General features: G+C 40.2%; 2 protein-coding genes across 3 annotated transcripts in view; one reads left to right on the forward strand and one right to left on the reverse strand.

The window, feature by feature from the left end:
* CORIN (corin, serine peptidase) overlaps window positions 1-5,749 on the forward strand; it is a 245,929-nt gene extending 240,180 nt beyond the window's left edge. Inside the window, exons 20-21 of one of the 2 annotated variants that reach the window (XM_008062553.1) lie at window positions 944-1,077; window positions 5,117-5,749. In XM_008062553.1, coding sequence (XP_008060744.1) covers window positions 944-1,077; window positions 5,117-5,299 — 317 coding nt within the window. In that variant the 3' untranslated portion in view covers window positions 5,300-5,749. The remainder of the gene's footprint in view (window positions 1-943; window positions 1,078-5,116) is intronic. The other variant, XM_008062554.1, reaches the window with a different exon arrangement.
* Window positions 5,750-10,741: 4,992 nt separating this feature from the next.
* The window catches only part of ATP10D (ATPase phospholipid transporting 10D (putative)), a 109,867-nt gene continuing 101,201 nt past the window's right edge, over window positions 10,742-19,407 (reverse strand). Inside the window, exons 22-23 of the mRNA XM_008062557.1 lie at window positions 15,563-15,750; window positions 10,742-11,140 (exon numbers count right to left, since the gene is read on the reverse strand). Of these exons, the coding sequence (XP_008060748.1) occupies window positions 10,810-11,140; window positions 15,563-15,750 (519 nt within the window). The 3' untranslated portion in view covers window positions 10,742-10,809. The remainder of the gene's footprint in view (window positions 11,141-15,562; window positions 15,751-19,407) is intronic.

A 19,407-nucleotide genomic window follows, 5' to 3' on the forward strand; every position in this document is an offset into this window, starting at 1 on the left:
CTTTTCGATATCTCTCTGTCAACCCCCTCTAGGATTAAAGGCTCTTACATCAAATCATGGCTACATCTGATGAGATACTCTTTTTACCAAGAATAGGGGAGCCTCTCCAAGTTACACTTCCTAAGTATTCTCCGCAGTAGCAGAGCAGGACGGTCATGCTGAGCTGATACTGGGCTGGCAGCTGGATGATCTCCAGCCTGATATTTTCTCTTTTCCTAGTAGTAGCTGTTGCTCTTGTCATAGCTTATAATAAAAAGGGGAAAAGCATGAGCCAAGTTACTTAATTAGTCTGTGCCTCAGTTTCCTCATTGGTAAAGTGAAGGGATTTCCCCTAGAATTGCTATGAACACTAGTAATTGGAAAATTCTGATTCCAAGCAAGTCCTGTCTTTGCAATGACATTTTGGGTGAAGAATATGGTTCTATTGGTATAAAAATGTCCATACGCTATTTCCATTTCATATCTGGTCAGCCTCCCATTTGAGCCATTTTGCCATCTTAAATATATATATTCTTCTTTTTCTTTCTTCCTTCTTCCTCCTTCCTCCTTTCTCCCTCAATCTCCTTCTTCTCCCTCTCCCCCCTTCTCCTTTTCCCATTCCTCTCTCCCTCCCCTCTTCCCCCCTTTCTCCTTCTCTCTCTCTCCATCTCTATCTCCTCCTCCCTCTTCCCTCCCCTTCCCACCCCTCCCACCCTCCCTCCTCCTTTCTCCTACTTCTTCTCCCATCCCTCTCTTTCTTCTCCTTCTCTCTCTCCCATTCCCTTCCCGACCCTTCCCTTTCCTTGCCACCCCCTTCCCTTTCTCCTCCTCCTTCCCCTTCTTTCTCCTCCTCCTCCTCTTTTCCTTTCCCTTTCTTTCTTCTCTTCCTCTCCATCCCCCTTTCCTCCTCCTCCCCTTTCTTTCCTTCCCCCTCCCCGTCCCACCCCTCCTCCATCTCTTCTAGTGCCTTTTAAGCTGCAGGAGGGAGAGGTCCGCATCATTTCTCTGGAGCAGTGTCAGTCCTATTTTGACATGAAGACCATCACCACCCGGATGATATGTGCAGGCTATGAGTCTGGCACCGTCGACTCCTGCATGGTAGGTCACCTCCTGGTCACCAAGGAGATTCAGCTCAGCTGTAGTTTCAGTGACCCCTCAACTCATGACTATTCTTGCATGGCCCTCGGGGATCACTGCTTGGAAGCCATTTGTCACCCAGGGTTTACTTATTCACAGCATGTGCTTGTCTAGTCAGTGCGGAGCAGTTCCCCTAGCTACTGCATCCTCCCCATTCCAATACCTTCACCTTCGCATCTGCCATGTGAGGAGCACTGCCCTTGGTCAGCAACAGGGAAAGGCAGTTGCTCCTGTTCACCTCATCCAGCCATCATTAATGGCCATCATTAATTGTTGCTACTAATTCAACATAAACAGCATATTTGGTAGTCCATTTAAAAAAATTATTTAGATTTTTTTTTAATAGACAGGGTCTCACTCTCACTCAGGCTGAAGTTCAGTAGTGTGAACCTAGCTCACTACGGCCTCGAACTCCTGGGCTCAAGTGATCCTCCTACCTCAGCCTCCTAAGTAGCTGGGACTACAGACATGTGACACCACACCCAGCTAATTTTTAAATTGTTTGTGGCGATGGTGTCTAATTATGTTGTCCAGGCTGGTCTTGAATCCCTGACCTTAAGCAGTCTTCCTGCCTCAGCCTCCCAAAGTGCTGGGATTACAGGGATGAGCTACCACACTCATCCTGATAGTCCACACTAGAAAAGAAAACAGGGGATTGGAAATGGCCCAGTGGTGTTTCCTTAGACAGATGTCATGGGAAAGAGGGAGGCAGACAGTTCCTTTGGCCTTTTCTCGAGGTCACCCTCCTTTCCGCCTCATGGTCACAAGTCTTCCGGTTGAAGTGGACGGTGGTAGAAGACCAGGTTTGATTTCCCACACCATAAACAACAAGTGTTTTAGGAGGCAGCATGACATGGGCATGGGAGTTGCAGCCTGGAAGATTTGGCTTGGGGCCCATCTCTGCCAGCAGGAGCACTACAACCTGGGAAGGGGTCTAACCTCTCCAGACAGTTTTCTCATGCATCAAATGAGGCCATTTCTAATTTGTAGGATGCTTAAAGGGTTCACTGAGTGAACGTATGTGAAAACCCCTGTCTTTCATAAATCTGTCTGGCACTTACTTGGACGTTCAATGGAGATAAATTATGTTACTATTAACAGCTATCAGTTTAGTGCTTGGTGTGTTCCAGACTGTCTGCTAAATGCTTTTTAACAGCTCATCTAATCCTCACAATTACCCCATGTGACAGTGTCATTGCTTTCCCAAAACAGATCAAGAAAACAAGAGAGCCGAGAGATTAATTTGCCCCAGATCAGCCAGCATGAAGGTGGTAAAGTGAGGATAAGAAATCAGGCAGTCTGGCTTCAGGGCCCAGATGCTCAGCCACTAACTACCCTATTCTCATAGCAATCATTAACAGATACATTTCTTCCTTTCCCCAATGTGATTTGGAAGTTTACCAAAAAGTGGCACCTCTTGGCACATATTCAAGATCATCTCTTGGCAACTGCTGAAGGAGGGGAGGTGAGGTGATTCCTTGACAGGAAACTGAGGGCCTGGGCACAGGCATGTTTATATTGTGGCTTCTAATAGGAAGTAGGTCTTGCCAGCATCTTCAGTAGTGGGAATTCAATGCCATCAATGTCTTCAATGCAGACCAGATAGGCTCTAACACAGCCTCAGGTAGAAAACAAAACACAACACAAAACAACCAAAAGCTACTTTTTACTAGGTCAGGAGCACATTTTTATACCAAAACCTCCATTATACAACATGCACTAGTTTCTGTAATTGCATCAACAGGACACATTGGGAGCATAGGTCTCTTGGTGGAGGTCTATAAATTAATACTGAAGGCAACCATAAAAGCCCAATATTATGAAGAAGAAAAGAAGACCAAAAGGACAGAGTGGATAAATTGTGCTGTGATCTGTATCCTCTCTTCCATGCTGAATGGCTTGGTCTTAACCATGCTTTCCACCTGGTGGAACACCCACCTGACTCACCAAGCCCAACTCAACACCTGCCTCTCAGGAAGGCACTTGTATCCCCTCCACCTGGAAGTAATAGCTCATTCCTTTGAAGTCCTCTTGATAGCCCTTTGATTTTGCTTTCATATAAAGTTATTCTTGTTACCCAAGCAGACTTTTGACTGCTCTGTGACAAAAGTAGTGCCTTCTTCATTTGTGTGTAGCATAGAACCTTGCAAAGAATAGATGCTAGGTCATTATTTGGTTACACTACTGATCTATAAATGAAAAGGTACCAGCATCCAAGGGTTTCCCATTTTCATCACTTTCAGGTTTAATAAATGGCTCAACCTAAATGACTTAGCATCTTAGTTTGTATCTTATGTAAGGTGAGATGGAAATGATTAGTAAAATGTTTCCAGGAAATTTTGCTAAAAAAAAAAATTCAGTTAGGCTCTCAGGCAGAAAAATGTATTCCACTCCTCGCAAGTTCTATGCTTATCATGTAGACTTAGGGCACTAGAAAGCAATTTATAGATTGCCACTTCCACAGAAGCATATGGTACAATAAAAAATTCAGTTTATTTTGCATGGTACTAATATTCACTGACATTCCTAAGAAGCTAGGTGATCTGGCAGTTAAAAATCTGCAGTCTTGGCTGGGCTCGGTGGCTCAGCCTATAATCTCAGCACTTTGGGAGGCCAAGGTGAGTGGATTGCCTGAGCCCATGGGTTCAAGACCAGCCTGGGCAACTTGGCGAGATCTCGTCTCTACAATAAATGTAAAAAAAAATTAGCTGGACATGATAGTGTGTGCTTGTAGTTTCGGCTACTTGGAAGGCTGAGGTGGAAGGATCACCAGAGCCCAGCAGGTCGATGCCAGGGTGACCATGAGTGTGCCACTGCACTGTAGCCTGGGTGATGGAGTGAGACTCCAACTCAAAAAAAAAAGCTGCAGTCTTGTTGCCATGCTGTCTGATTTCAAATCCTGGCTTTGCCAATGAACATGTTGTTTAACCTGTGCTTCAGTTTTATCTTCACAGAGTGTAGGAATACTAAATAATATCAATTCTTAGGGATTTTGAAAAAATTAAGTAATATATGGAAAATATTTAGAAGAGCATCAAGAAACATTATCCTTGTTATTTAACAGATTAGCAAATAGGAATACCATTGATATGCTTCTAAGTTTGAAAGTCTTGTAGGGTGAAGGGTATTTGTAATTTTCCATAGTGAGTTTACATACTTTCTTATTTTTTCTGGTATCAACTTCTCTCTCTTTTGAGACCATATCGAACACTATCTATTCTGATCTCAGATGTAGCAAATATTAATCTCTATAATGCCGCAGCATTTTATTGTAAACTGTATTTTGGGGGTAAATCTGAATAAATTTAATTAGAATACTTAAACTTAAATATCAAAAATGAAAATCTCCCTATATTTGATATAAAATACAGGCTATAAACAAAATACTTAACTGTAAATAATATATTACAGTTATTAAATATATTTAATATTCCTATTAAATATGGCAAATAAATAAGTCCTAAGAACCACTAAAAAGCACAGTAAGAGACCTCAAATTGTGTTATTATTAATGTGTGCATTCACATAGCAAGAATTTTGAAAACAAAGAGCTATTTTAGAATGTTTTTATGGTACTGTGTGTATGTGGGGGAAATCTTTGTTCCACTTTGGGTATTTTCTACAATTATAAGATAAATCATACTTGAAGAATGAGGTCAATTATGAGTTAATTAGTTCTGATATTTTAACAAAATTTTATGATATATTTTTATAAGTGCAGGAAATGACAGAAAAATGTCTTTTAATTTCATGGGAAGAAAGAATGTAATTTCTTCCCAAGCCATTCCCCTTCCTTTTAATGATCACAGTTGAAGATGTTCATTGAAATTTCCATTTCTACAGTGGAAAGCATACTCCCTCCACAGGCTGACAAGAAAAGCTTTGGTGAAATTTTCCATGTTGGTTACACTGGGTTGAGTTTCATTGTACCCTCAGGATAGCATGGATGCCGTCAGGGCTCTGAATGCCAGTGATTAACACCCATTGCTCTCCATTACAGGGGGACAGTGGCGGGCCTCTTGTCTGTGAGCGCCCTGGAGGACAGTGGACATTATTTGGGTTGACTTCCTGGGGCTCCGTCTGCTTTTCCAAGGTCCTGGGGCCTGGTGTTTACAGCAATGTGTCATACTTCATTGAATGGATTGAAAGACAGATATATATCCAGACCTTTCTCCTGAACTAGTTGTAAGGATGATCAGAGACTCTTGCCAGCTACACTCAAAGAAAACGACCTTCTTGACAGCAAAGAGCTTCCCGCAGAGAGCTGTACAGAGGACAGGGGCATTTGACAGTGCACTGCCAATCTGCATGTTTGTTTTAAACTCATTTTATTCAACTTATTTTTTTCAACTTTCTCTTATTTCAAGTTCAGAGAAAGCCTTTTAAAAAAATAAAGCAAAGCAGACTTTCTTCTTTTGCCAGGACTGACCTTGACTGTGGCATGAAATTATCAACTCTGGAGAGATTTAAAATAATGCAGGTACTAGGGTAACAGGTTATAGAATGTTCCCTTTTTATCCTACCACAAAAAAGACATTGAGATTCAGGTCAACTAATTAATCTCTGCCAGTTTCTGTTTCTCAAGCCCAGTAACATAGTGAAAAATTTCAATATTAATATTAGTCTTGCTTTTGATGTATTAAAGGCCAAGATAATTTACAGCTTGAATTATTTACTACAATTCACTTAAAGTTTGCTTAATTCTGAGCACTTAAAAAAGACAGAGGCTTTAAAAAAACCCCAATAGCATCCATTTAGGTAGATGAAATAGCAAGACATATTGAATGCAAAGTTATTTGGGCATCAATATTGACACTTGGCATTATAGGACTGCCCATTCTTGATTTAAGTCAAGATTGTAATTTTATGGAGAAGTCTTTATAGGGGTTTGTTCAGTGTCTATCACTTGGCTGATTGAGATTGCAACAACTAGATCAACATTCTTGGAAAATACTTTGTTTTGCCTGTGTGGCAATGAAACAGATACTAAAGTTTGCAAAGAACTTGCTCTGGACTGATGAAATGCCATTCTTAAAAAGAAAATTAAATTGCATCCCTCCTCCAATTACATATTTTTGTTTTCTTGTGTTCACCCATATCAATAAAGTCACAGAAATACACTTCAAAGCACAGTACAGCCTCTCATGAAATAAAGCATTTTGTAATTTTATTCAAAAGCTGTTTAAGTATCTGGTGTTGCCATTTGTTCTCATGGATGATTAAAAAACTTTAGAGATGATTTTAAGCATTTGGCCACTTTATACAAATCAGTTTATGAAGCAATTAGTGGTTGAAAATATTTCTCCCCACTAGAAAGCTTCAAAACACAGATCTTCACATATATCTAATTTAATCAACTAGGCATTCATTTTGCAACTTCCAAATGCCTTTTGAACAAGTAGGATTTCCTACTGACTTCCACCAGCAACCTGGGCTGCTTCTGCTGTCCAAGTAGAGTCTATCAGCAATTTTATAGATGTATTTTTGTACTTTTCTATGCATAAACATATTTGAAATTCATAAAGTTGTTTTGACACTTTCCATGTAATTCATCTGCTGTCCGGCAGTGTGTATCAACCCAGTGACTGTGTGAAATCCAGCAACTGAATTATGGTCACAATTGTATGAAAGTTTCAGAATATGTCAGTTTTGTTACAGTTGTAAGTACAACTTAATATAACAACTTTTAGCTTTGCTCAACTTCTGTTCAGTGAAATAAACATATTGTACTTATTTTAAAGAATTCTTAATATAAATAAAAATTGTATACTCTTTTTAAAAAAAATGGGTATGAGGCATACATAGCAAATCCTGGGAAATGTTTTCTCTCTCTAGTAATAGCATGTGGGCACCCAGCTTCCCACCGATCGTAGTTTGCCAGCTTTATATCTCTCCTTCACAGGTACCAAATATGCTATTTTAGACTTAGAGGGCACATGTTTGTTACATGGATTTATTGTGTTGTGGTGGGGATTGGGTCTCAGGTGACCTTTTGGACAGAGAGTGAACATTGTATCCAGTAGGTAGTTTCTGAACCCTAAACTCCCTCCCCACCTCCTTCTTACTGGTGTCTCCAGTGTCTATTATTTCCATCTTTGTGGCCATTTGTCTCCCACATAGAAGTGAGGACGTGTGGTATCTGGTTTTCTGTTTCTGAGTCAGTTCCCTTAAGTTGATCTCCAGCTCCATCCGTGTTGTGTGCTCTTTCATTTTAGATGACCAATGGCTCCTGGATCAGTCTGAAATCAGAGGTGGCCAATAGTCTCAAATTACCCACTGAGTGTCCAGTGAGAACTTTAGCCCTGGTGAGAGCACATAGATCTTTGACATCCAGGGTTCATCTTGGGAACCCCATTCAATGCTTTCATAAATATTCTGTAAGAAAATTTTATGCTAAAATGCATATTATTAATCGATGTTCTTGGCTATGAGGAGTAATAATATAATGCTTGGTCTTCCCCACATTTGGTGAAATATGTTGAACACCAAAATGCAACAGATCATAATAACTCAGTTATGATTTGTGTAAGAGTTATTCACTTATAAATGAGACGCTTTACGGGTTTAATACAGGGTCCAAATCTCTTTTGCATAAGAGTGTTTCAGAATTCAAAATTGTCCAAATTTTAAAAAGACAATATAGTTTAGCACTCAACCATAAAATACATTAATAATTTTGTAGGAAAATATATAAATGATTCCCTTAAGTGAAGTATATAAATAGCCTTTAATTTGTTCAGGGCATTGAATTTATGCCTAACTTTGGAAAAAGTATTTCAATTTTCAGAGCTTTAGGAATTTTGGAATGTAAGATTGTGACCCCATAACATGAACACACAACATTTTCCTCTATTCATATGTACAGATAATTCATGTCTTGGAAATAGACCTTTTAAGTAGTATTTTTGGCATATTCTTTTTATTCTTCAGTTCTAATCTTTTATTTACAAGTGAGTATATTTCTAAAGTTTTATTTTTCAGAAGATGATGCTCTCAGGGAACTAATACTAGATGCTATGAAGATAACAAATGATATAACATCAGTGACTTTCATATTCAAAAAAAGTCCAAAACAAAATTCTGGTAAAAGGTGTGTTCTAATACTAATAACCACTGGTGTCTTCAAGAAAGATGACAGTTTTTCACTACATATTATTTATTAAAAGGTTTATTTAAAAAATCATAAGGAAGCAGAAAGGAACTTCCATTAGCATGCGAGATTCTGAAAGTCTAGGAATCAGTCTAAATAAAAGACTATTTGCAATAATATCAAAAGGCTACAAAAAGATGTCTGACCAGGATAGCAGACAGCAGGCAAAAGAGTAAGCCCTGAGGATAACAGTTCAATAATCATTAATTAGACTTTCATGTAGACATTGAACTTGAGCATGGAGATTCATGAAGGAAATTCTGGATGACTGGTGGCTGACAACTTTCAGACAGAGACAGAATTTTAAAAGAATGTCAACAAGAACACATGATTTTATAATAGCACCTGACTTTACTCAGTAGAAACAAGTTTCTTTGTCATAACTAAAGCCAGCATACACAATTTGCAACAGAGTAAACTTGCTATAGACATTTCTGTCCTTAAATGCATTAAAAACACATTTTTCTAAGAACCTCATAGAAACTTCCTGAGAACAACCTGTATTAATGTCAACTTATATTTAATTCTTTAGAGGCTACAACACCAGAAAAGTTGTAGGGTATTGTAAAAAATTGTAAAAATTATGAACTCTCAAGTAGTCTCTGGAAGATTGTTTTGAAACTGATTGTATCATTTTGATGACTGTCAGTTTTTCTTTCTTTCTCTTTCTTTCTTTCTTTCTTTCTTTCTTTCTTTCTTTCTTTCTTTCTTTCTTTCTTTCTTTTTTTCTCTTTCTCTCTTTCTCTCTCCCTCTCTCCCCCTCCCTCCCTCCCTCCTTCCTTCCTTCCTTCCTTCCCTCCTTCCTTTCTTTCATGTTTCTTTCAATCTTTCTTTTTTTTCTTTTGAGGCACGATCTCACTCTGTCATCCAGGCTGAAGTGCAGTCGCACAATCATGGCTCACTGCAGCTTCAAACTCCTGGTCCCAAGCAATTCTCCAGCCTCAGCCTCCCGAGTAACTGGAACTGCAGGCGTGTGCCACCATGTCCAGTTAATTTTTTGATTTTTTTGTAGAGGTGAGGTCTTGCTATGTTCCCCAGGCTGGTCTCAAGCTCCTGGGCTCAAGCAATCCTCCTGTCTTAGCCTCCCAAAGTGCTGGGATTAGAGGTGTAAGCCACCACATTCAGTCATTGTCAATTTTCAGATATAGGAAGTTTACCCAATGGGCCATAGGCTGAGCTGAATTCTGCCTGGCTAGTGGCCTCAGTTCCCTAACTGACAACATCTGTAGGGCCTCATCAAAGGTCTTATTTGATTAGAAGCCGAGAACGGAATACATTGCTGATACTTGATGGAATCCTACAATCCTCCCTGAGCCTTCTCAATGAAGGTTCCACCTCAGGAAAACACTGTAATGAGCAGAGAGGCAGGCCTAATGTCTTCAGTGAGAAGACCAAAGGCATCTGCCCACAGGAAATAAAAAGCTGTTAGTAATCACGAACTGTATTTTAAGTAGTGCGATTTATACACTATTTTATGTACATTGCAATTTAAAAAGCTCTTAGAAACATATCCGTAAATTAATCACTAATATTTTTCCATATGAAAATCTCCTGTAAGTCCTAAAGCAATCTAAAAACTACTTTTTTCCATTAAAAAAATTCAGATTGGAGCCTGCCCATTTAAAGCATTTCCCAGAAATATGAGGTCTCCCAGTAAAATAAATATATCCCAAATAAATTTCCTTGAAAATATTTGCCTTTCTAAGACAATTAAAATGCTTTTACAAAATCCAAAAAGTTTTATAAAGGCATTAGATTCTGAATTAAATATTTCACTTTCCTAAACTCTGTCCAGGTTAAACCATATCCCTCTATTACAAATGTATACACAGACATACAATAATAGTAATCACATCAGCTTTTCCTTTTTTTTTTTTTGAGTCAGAGTCTCACTCTGTCACCCAGGCTGGAGTGCAGTGGCATGCTGCTCATGGCCACCGCAGCCTAGACCTGCTGGCTTCTGCCTCAGTCTTCCAGGTAGTTGGAACCACAGGCCTGTGCCACTATGTCTGACTAATTTTTGATTTATTGTAGAGACAAGGTCTCGCCGCGTTGTTCAGGCTGGTCTCAAACCCTTGAGTTCAGGTAATCCTCTCACCTCTGCCTTCCAAAGTGAGGATTACAGGCTTGAGCCACTGCGCCCGGCCACATCAGCTTTTCCAAGCCTAGTCAAATGTTCATGTCCCTTATGGAAAAATACCAGTCACTCTTGCTTGCTAGAGGTACCTCTTCTTTGAATCCATACTTAATGCATTCAAATGTGATACTTAAATCACATTTGTAAAGTCCTTTTTTGCCACATAAGGCACCAGTTACAGGTTCTAGAGTTTAGGATATGGTTATCCTTTAGGGGGTCATTTTTCAGCTGACTATAATATAAGAACTATACTGTTAATGCTCAGAATTTTTGTTAAGGCTATACCTCAAAGTAATTGTCTCTTCAGAAATTCTACAAGTTCATCCTGTCAGTTTAAAAAACCCTTCAAAATCCTTCTTTCAACCTTGAAAGACGACTTGCAACTCCATGGGGGTATCCTGGTTTCTCAACTTCCTGAGGAGCCAGCCATGTCAGAAGCCTTAGATTCAGAGCACTGTGGGTCGAAAGCAGTTTCACACACAGATATGTCTCCTTGCTTAATGGCACAGGAAGTTGCTGACTTCATTGCAAAGACTGCAGAAGGGCCAGGTAAGGGTCTTCCCCCTGACTTATCAGCTGATTGGTCAGTACACTGAGAGGGTAGCTGATTTTTCTTCCCAGCCTCTCTCCACTTCTTGAGAGCTTCAGTTCTCTCTTCTGGAGTGAGTCTGTCAAAGTACTTAGCCCTCAGAATTGGAGATGGGAAGAGGGATCCCTGAAGAACTCTGTACGTAAACCTAGGTGACAAAAAACACCACAGGATTAAATTCACCTCAAATGCATCATGGAACACACAAAAAATACTAACCAATTAGAAAAAGTGAAGGTTCTGGTAGCCACCTGGCTCCTGAAGTAAAGGGAGAGAGTAATGAACTGTAAAATAGACATTAAAAACGAATCTGATATTTGCAAAGCACTTAAAAAATAGTAAGTGTCACATACGTGCTTACTAAGTAAACAAAAATCAATAAAACCTGTAAAAATAGCGATATCAACAGTTGCTACATCATAGACTTAATGTTAGGTTAAATGAGATAATACATATAAAGTAGGCAGAGTGTTGGCATTTAGTAAGTGTTCAAAAAATGCTAGCTATCTGTATTAGTTTCCCATGGCTGTTGTAACAAGGTGCCATAAACTTGCTCCTTTCAGACTAGGCTGGCAGGGTTTCTACTGGTATGACAGTTTCAAAAATTTTGTGTCTCCTATGTATGTTTTTGAGATTCATGCCATTAGACCAGAGGGCCCTCTGCAGATCTTTCCTGCATAAGCCTGCATCTATTCCTGGATGCTGCTTGGTAGAGGTCATCCAAGAGTCACACATCTAATCTCTTCAGCACTAGCAAAAGAGTGGTCCAATTATGCTCCTGGCCTTCTCTCCTAGCACACTCCCAATAGCCAATCTCCTAATTTTAGCAACTGCTGCAGTCTGGATAGGCCAGTTTCCCGAACCTACTTTCTTTTGACTTAGTAGTTTTTCCCTCAATCTCTTTCCTCTCATGTTTTTGTATATGCAATAAAAATAAACCAGGCTGCAACTTCAACACTTTGCTTAGAAATCTCCTCCACCAAAGATCCAAATTCATTGCTTTCCACATTCCAGTAAAGCAATTCAGCTAGGTTTTCTGCCATTATATCTTAAAGATCTACTTCCCTCAAATTTCCAAGGCAAGCTCCTCATTTTCTTCTGACTCATCAGCAGAATCTTTAACTCATATTTCTAGCAGCATTCTATTTATGATGATGTATATATCCTCCAAAATGATGCAGGTTTTCTCTACCTTGGCCCTCACTTTCTTCTGAAACATCAACTTTCAGAAGAAAACTGGCTATAACTTTCTTTTCTGTAATACAAGATTGTTTTGATGTCACACAATACATTAATTTTCTATATTAATAGTCTAAAATAGGAAATATTATCTCAATGGATGCACAAAATCATGTTTTTTAAAATGTGCAAACTAGAAACAAAATGGAATTTCTTTAATTTGATTAATGATAGTCATAAAATATTACAAAAGAAATCATACTGTATAAGAAAATATAGAACGCTTTTAAAGATTCCATAGTCAGTTCAATAAGAACTAAAAAGTACCCAAGGGAAAAAAATGTATTGGATGTTATTTTGCTAGTGGCATTATTGGATACATAGAACATCTACATAAAATACTAGAACCAATAAGCAAATACAGTTTTTGTTTTGTTTTGTTTTTTGTTTTTGAGTTGGAGTCTCACTCTGTTGCCCAGGCTGGAGTACAGTGGCACACTCATGGCTACCCCAGCGTCGACCTGCTGGGGTCTGGCAATCTTTCCACCTCAGCCTTCCAAGTATCCAGAACTACAGGCACATTCTACCATACCTGGCTATTTTTTGATTTATTGTAGAGACGAGGTCTTGCCAAGTTGCCCGGGCTAGTCTTGAACCTGCGGGCTCAGGCAACCCACTTGCCTCAGCTTCCCAAAGTGCTGGGATTATAGGCTGAGCCACCAAGCCTAGCCAGTAAACGTAGTTATTAAGATCACTGGTTGCAACTTCAATTCCCCATTTCTACCAATAGTCTGTTTAAGGTAGTCTAGGAATCTTTCTATTATGTGGCTCAGAATTCTTCCAGCCTCTGCCCACTATCCAATATCAAAGTCACTACCACTTTAGGTACTGGTTGTAGCAGCATTCTCTTCCAGGTGCCAAAATCTGCACCAATTTCCTATGGCTGCTGTAACTACTTATGACAAACTTCTTGTTAGAGCAAGAGGTTATGGTCTCAAAGTTCTCAAAGTCAAGAATTCTGAAATCAGTTTCACTGGGTCAAAGCTAAGATGTTGGAAAACCCAGGCTCCCTCTGAAAGTTTTAGAAGAGAAGCCATTCCCTGCCTCTTTCAGCTTCTAGTGACTGCTGGCATCCGTTGGCTTGTGGCTAAGTCATCACTGACTCCACAGCCACAGTGCCTTCTCCTCTTTGATCTGTGCCAAATCTCCCGTCTTTTTCTTAGAAGGACACTTGCAATTACATTTAGGAACCACCCAGACAACACAGGGTCATCTCTCCATTCCAAGATCCACAATCAATCACATTTGCAAAGTCCTTTTTTGCCACATAATGTGGCAAAATTTACAGGTTCCAGGGATTAGGATATGGTTATATTTTAGGGGGTCATTTTTCAGCCTATCATAATATTAGAACTATACTGTTAATGTTCAGAATTTTTTTAAGGTTATACCTCAAAGTAATTATCTTTTCGGAAATTCTACAAGTTTGTACTGTCAGTTTTAATCTGAAAGCTGGTAATAGCAGGAAGTACTAGAGAAGCATTTCAACTTGGCAGTATAACCATTATTGAATGACTCCGATGGGTTTTTCTCATGCATTTCTAGAAGAGACGTTTGGCAGCAGCAAAGGGCTTGTATCCAACGTGCCTTATGATGGTGTTACAGAGTGGGGTTGGCAAGCTTTTTCTATAAAAGGCCAGATATAATATTTTGGGCCTTGCAAGACAGTCTCTGTTGAAACTATTCACCTCTGTTGCTGCAGTGTAAAAGCAGCAACATAATATGCAAATAAATAAGCATGGCTGTGTTCTAATAAAACTTCATTTACAAAAACAGGCAGCAGATCGGATGTGGCCTATTGGCTGCCGTTTGTCAACCCTGTTGGAGAATAACCTAAATTCACCCTTTTGACCCTCATTTGTGTTTAAAAGGGCAGAACGACTATTAGAGTGTTTTCAGATAAACAGATTTTTTTATAAGACATAAAGAGGAAGAGCTTTCGCAGAGTTCAAAGAATCTATAGATTACAAATCTGTGCCTTCTTCTCAGTCATATTCATCCCCTACAATATTAGAAATCACGTTAAACTACATGGGAGGGATAGTTGGAGTCAGATCAGGGAAGGGAATTGTAAAGCATTCAGTGTCTGCAGAGTGTAGTAGAGACCGCTACTAGTCTCTCAGTATTCATTCTTCCCTTCTTCCTTTTAGAAACCACTGGATTTTAGCCACTCAGTTAGAATCTATAAATATCTAGGTTCTGGTTAATTGGATATGAGCAATAATGTACAACTTACAGGTCATGCCACCGTAACAACAACAACAATGGAAAATTGCCTGCCGTTCACTTTCCCTCCTTTCCCTTCCTGCACTCAGAGGCAGGTGGGGATGGAGATGAGCTGCTGAGCTGTCTGCCACCCTGCAGATGTGGGCTGTTATGGTTTGAATGTTTGCCCCCTCTGAAACTCATGTTACAATTTAACTGCCATTGAAACAATGTTAAAAGGTGGGCCCTTGAAGAGGGGATTAGGCAGAGCCCTCATGAGTGTGAAGGGCAAGTTCAAGTCCCTCTTGCTTCTTTACCCTTCCACCTCCCACTATCTGGAGATGCTGTGTTCAAGGTGTCATCTTGGAATCAGAATCACCCAACCTGCCAGTGCCTTGACTTTGGACTTCTCAGCCTCCAGAACTGTGAGTCAATAAGTTTCTATTTATAAATTACTTAGGCTGTTGGTATTCCATTGTAGTAGCACAAAATGGACCAAGGCAAAGGCAACAATCCTGGGAGATGACAAAGTATAAAGATAGAAAACGGATGTCTAGGTCCTTGGATGACCTTAGGAAGCAAAACTGCTCTATCCCTGTGAACGGTCAACCACACAGACTTTTTTTGTGAGTCAGGTTCTCACTCTGTTGCCTAGGCTGGAGTGCAATAGCACCCTCACAGCTACTGCAGCCTTGACTTCTAGGCTCAGGCAATTCTCCCACCTCAGTCTCCCAAGTAAGCTGGAACTACAGGTACACACCACCATACCTAGTTAATTTTTTGATTTATTGTAGAGACAAGGTCTCATCAAGTTGCCCAGTCTGGTCTTGAACACCTGGGCTCAGACAGTCCTCCCACCTCTGCCTCCCAAAGTGCTGGGGTTACAGGCATGAGCCACCACATCCAGCTCAGATAGACTTTTTCATGAGAGAGAAATAAACCTCTTATTTTGCTTATGCCACTTTTGTCCTCTTATGAAACAGTTAAAAGCAATATTTTGACTACTACACAGACTGGCTTCCCCATTACTGAGCAGGGTGATCTGCCAACCGTTCTTAGTTGCTGCTTGAGGAATTCTAAGCCTCTGAGTCCAGTGATTTTCTTAATGATGAAACGAATACCATACCTGGGCAGAAGGGCAACGCAGGTTGTAAGGACACAAACTAAGTAGAACACGGGATCCAGCATGTGCTCCTGCATAATCCAGTAGGGGTTGGATGGGGGGTTGCAAGTCACACACATGGCGCCAAAGGCCAAGGTAAAGACAAAATAGGACAAGATGCTGCCGACGATGACCAGCACATGGATCCATGTCTGCAAGACAAGAAGCACAAAAGGAATAAATGCTATCTCATGGACAGGGCCCAGAAGCTTGCCCACGTCTGCTTGGTTTGAGAGATCACACATCTATGCAGGGGGAGAATGGTGTGACCAGCCTTGGTAAAAAAACAAACAAACAAAAAAAAACAACCCACAAAATAAATGCTGGAGAGATAAGAGGAGAACTTTTTGTGAACAGGTTACATCATCATCATTATTATTATTTTTTGAGTCAAGGTCTCACTCTGTCTCCCAGCCTGGAGTGCAATGGTATGATCACAGCTCACCATTTCCTGGGCTCAGGCAATCCTCCCACCTCTGCCTCCTGAGTAGCTGGGACTACAGGGAAGCACCACCATAACAAGCTCTCTCTCTCTCTCTCTCTTTTATATAGTCATATATTAGTCTGTTTCTTCATTAAGGTAATACTTAACCCAGGGGTTCTTGAACTTTAGTCATTCGCCCAGGTGGTAGACGTTACTATTGCTCACAAGCACTCTCATTCTCCTCCCCCAGAAAGCATTTGGGTGGATCATACTTCCCCGCTGTCTTGAAATTCAGCATGACTGTATGTCGTGCTTTGTTCAATGACATGAGAGAAGAGGTAGGTAAAACTTTTGGATAGAAGCTGGCGCACAAGCATTCACATGGTCTCCTTTCCATCCATGGTAACCAAAACATCCCTTTGAAGACAATTCCAGGCAGTACAGCTACAAGACACAGCTTGAGTCACAGAGTCACCCCTCAGGACAACTAACTTCTATAGCATTCTAGAACATCAGCCAACTTTATATGAGCAAGAGAATGACTCTTTGCATGTCACACCATAACCTAGCTACCTTTATATCCACGTAGAGCTTGAAATAGTACTTTATTTATTTGTTTTGAATCTGGGTCTCACTCCGTCACCCAGGCTGGAATGCAGTGGCACAATCATGGCTCTGGCTCAGGCAATCCTTCTGCCTCAGATTCCTGAATAGCTGGGACTGCAGCTGTGTGCTACCATGCCCAGCTAATTTTCTGATTTTTTTTTTTTTTTTTGTAGAGATTAGGTCTTGCTATGTTGTCCAGACTGGTCTTGAACTCCTAGCAGTCCTCCCGCCTTGTCCTCCTAAAGTGCTAGAATTATAGGCATGAGCCACTGTGCCCAACCTTAGCACTGCTTGAGTTCTTAAGCAATTCTCCTGTCTTGGCTGCCCAAAGTGCAGAGATTACAGGTGTGAACTTTAATATTTTAAAAAACTGGCTCACTGTTTAATTAAGCAACTTCATGTAGAAAGAAAAGCAGAACACTATTTGAAATGTAATATTAGCATTGTCTGTTACAGAAGTGCTGGGGCTGGGGTCTGGTCTGACTGTCTTAAAGGGAAGATAGCAAGAGTTATTGTGTAAAATGTAATAGCATCAGACTTCTTCTCTGACATATTCAGAAGTGTGAAAAAAGAATTACCTTCATATTAAGTAGTATGTGGTGTTATTCAGTGCTGTGTACAGTGCCACCTAAAATCATAGTTTATATTATTAAGTGGCCTATGTTCTGCTTTTTAGGAAAAGACTGTCTTCATTCATCTTTTTTATTTTCTAGGGCTATAATTTTCCCACACAATCTGATTTTCTCTTTTTCCCTCATAATCTTGCCAAGTATTTCCCCATGGTAGGTAACCTCACAAGTGTCACAAAGAGTACTTATCTTCTGTAAAAGACACAAACTGCTAGGAAAATGTTGGCTAACTTCTGGATTAAGGATCTCATGCCGCTAAAACAAGGATTCCTTTTTCACTTTTTCTTCCTTTAATGCCTGTCCTTCCTTCCTTCTATTTGAACCCTCTTGCTTCAATATTCTTCTCTTAAGATGTGCTTTTGGCAAGTGAAGCAGTGACTTCATAGAGTTTATCTATAGAAGTGAGTATGTAGAAGGAAGTCAAAGCCAAGGAACCCTGGAGAGGAACTGACAGGAAGTGGCGAGATGGTGAGTATGAGGGGAAAGGGTCCTGGATTCTCAGAATGGCTGATCCTTTTTGAAAAGGGGTCTATAGGGGCTGGAAGCTCTAATCACATGTCCTCCTGCATGAAAAACAATTCTCAAACGATGCCTCCTTCAGTAGCCATCTGTTTTCCTCAACTCTTGAATTTAATATTCTATTTTTCTGTTTCTCTTAACCTTGACTCCCCTTTTTCTTGGTGAGAATATCCAGTATTGTGCGCAGACTTAGTAAAATACGAGGTTCGGCAATTAGGTTTGCGAGCCATCCTAGAATAAGTGCAATGTCCCTCATTGCTGAATATTACTATGGTCACCTTCGAAGTACTCCCCTTGGGAAGCTATGCACCGACACCAGCACCTAGTCCACCAGTCAAGGCAATTTTGGAACTCTCTTTTTCTGGAATGGCCATCAGAGCTGTCGTTGTTATTCGTTGAGGACTAACAAGTTCATGAAAATGCCACTGGGCACTTACGTTGGCAGCACTGTACAAATAACTGTATTGGAACACCCTCCTACTCACCTGATTTGGCCCCTCATGACTTTTTTCTTTACCCAAAGATGAAGAAAATATTGAAATACCCCAGGACATCAGGGGTAATACGATGACGGCTCTGATGGCCATTCCAGAAAAAGAGTTCCAAAACTGCTTTGATGGGTGAATTAGGTGCTGGCATCAGTGCATATCTTCTCAAGGGGAGAATTTCAAAGTGATATTCAGCAGTGAGGTATGCAGCATTTTTTCTAGGATGAGTTCATGAACTTGATGGTTGGGCTGTGTATTCCTCCCTTTCCAAGTCTATGACAGAAGTTGGGGAAACAGGACTCTACCACTAGGGACTAGGCTTGGGGGGCAACAAGGCAAGAGTGGAAAGATAATGACTGGAGCCAGCTCGGGTCAGAGGAACTTCTGGATGTACCTGCCTACTCGTTTCTGTTCCCTGGATCTGGATCTCCAGAATCACTCTGTTTCCTTGGGACTTTTTTGTTTTGTTTTACCCTGGTTCTTCAATATATTTTACAATCACTTTTCTATTTGTCCAGATTATCCAGAGGAGACTGCTGTTGCTCATAACTAATGAAACTTCATGTGTTAGATCTTCTGTAACTCAGAGCCTGTGGTGCTTCCCCAGGTGGTGACCATGAGTGCCTACACAATTGTTTAAACATTAAATAGACATTGAAACAACCCCAGATCATTCATTCTAGAATTTCCTTTTATTCTACGCATCTGACATTTGCTGACACTAAATTTTACTGCATTTGGGGCTTGCAGGATTTGGTGATAGATGTTATAAGCAAAGCAAGGGAGGCCAGAAAGAATCAGCCCTACTTTGGAAATTGTTATGAATAATTTTATAATAAACTTCACATGTTTTAAAGTATAACTTCACACAGCTACTTCTTATTTGAAATTCATTGATTACCAGGATGGTATACATATCCCAAACACTAGGCGGGTATTTAGTCATTCATTTGTCCATTCAAATATTTTTTGAGCACCTGCTGTGTGCAGTCTTGTCCTCGACACTTGTATACAATGGTGAGCAAAATAGGCATGAATACTGCTCTCACAGAGTATTGTCTAATGCAGAAGATAAACATGAATCAGATCATCACACACATTGTTATTTTTTATTTTAGAGACATGGTGTCCCTCTGTCACACA

Source organism: Carlito syrichta, unplaced genomic scaffold (genome assembly GCF_000164805.1).
Source record: "Carlito syrichta isolate Samal-C Ts95f unplaced genomic scaffold, Tarsius_syrichta-2.0.1 Scaffold305745, whole genome shotgun sequence".
Classification (NCBI taxonomy): domain Eukaryota; kingdom Metazoa; phylum Chordata; class Mammalia; order Primates; family Tarsiidae; genus Carlito; species Carlito syrichta.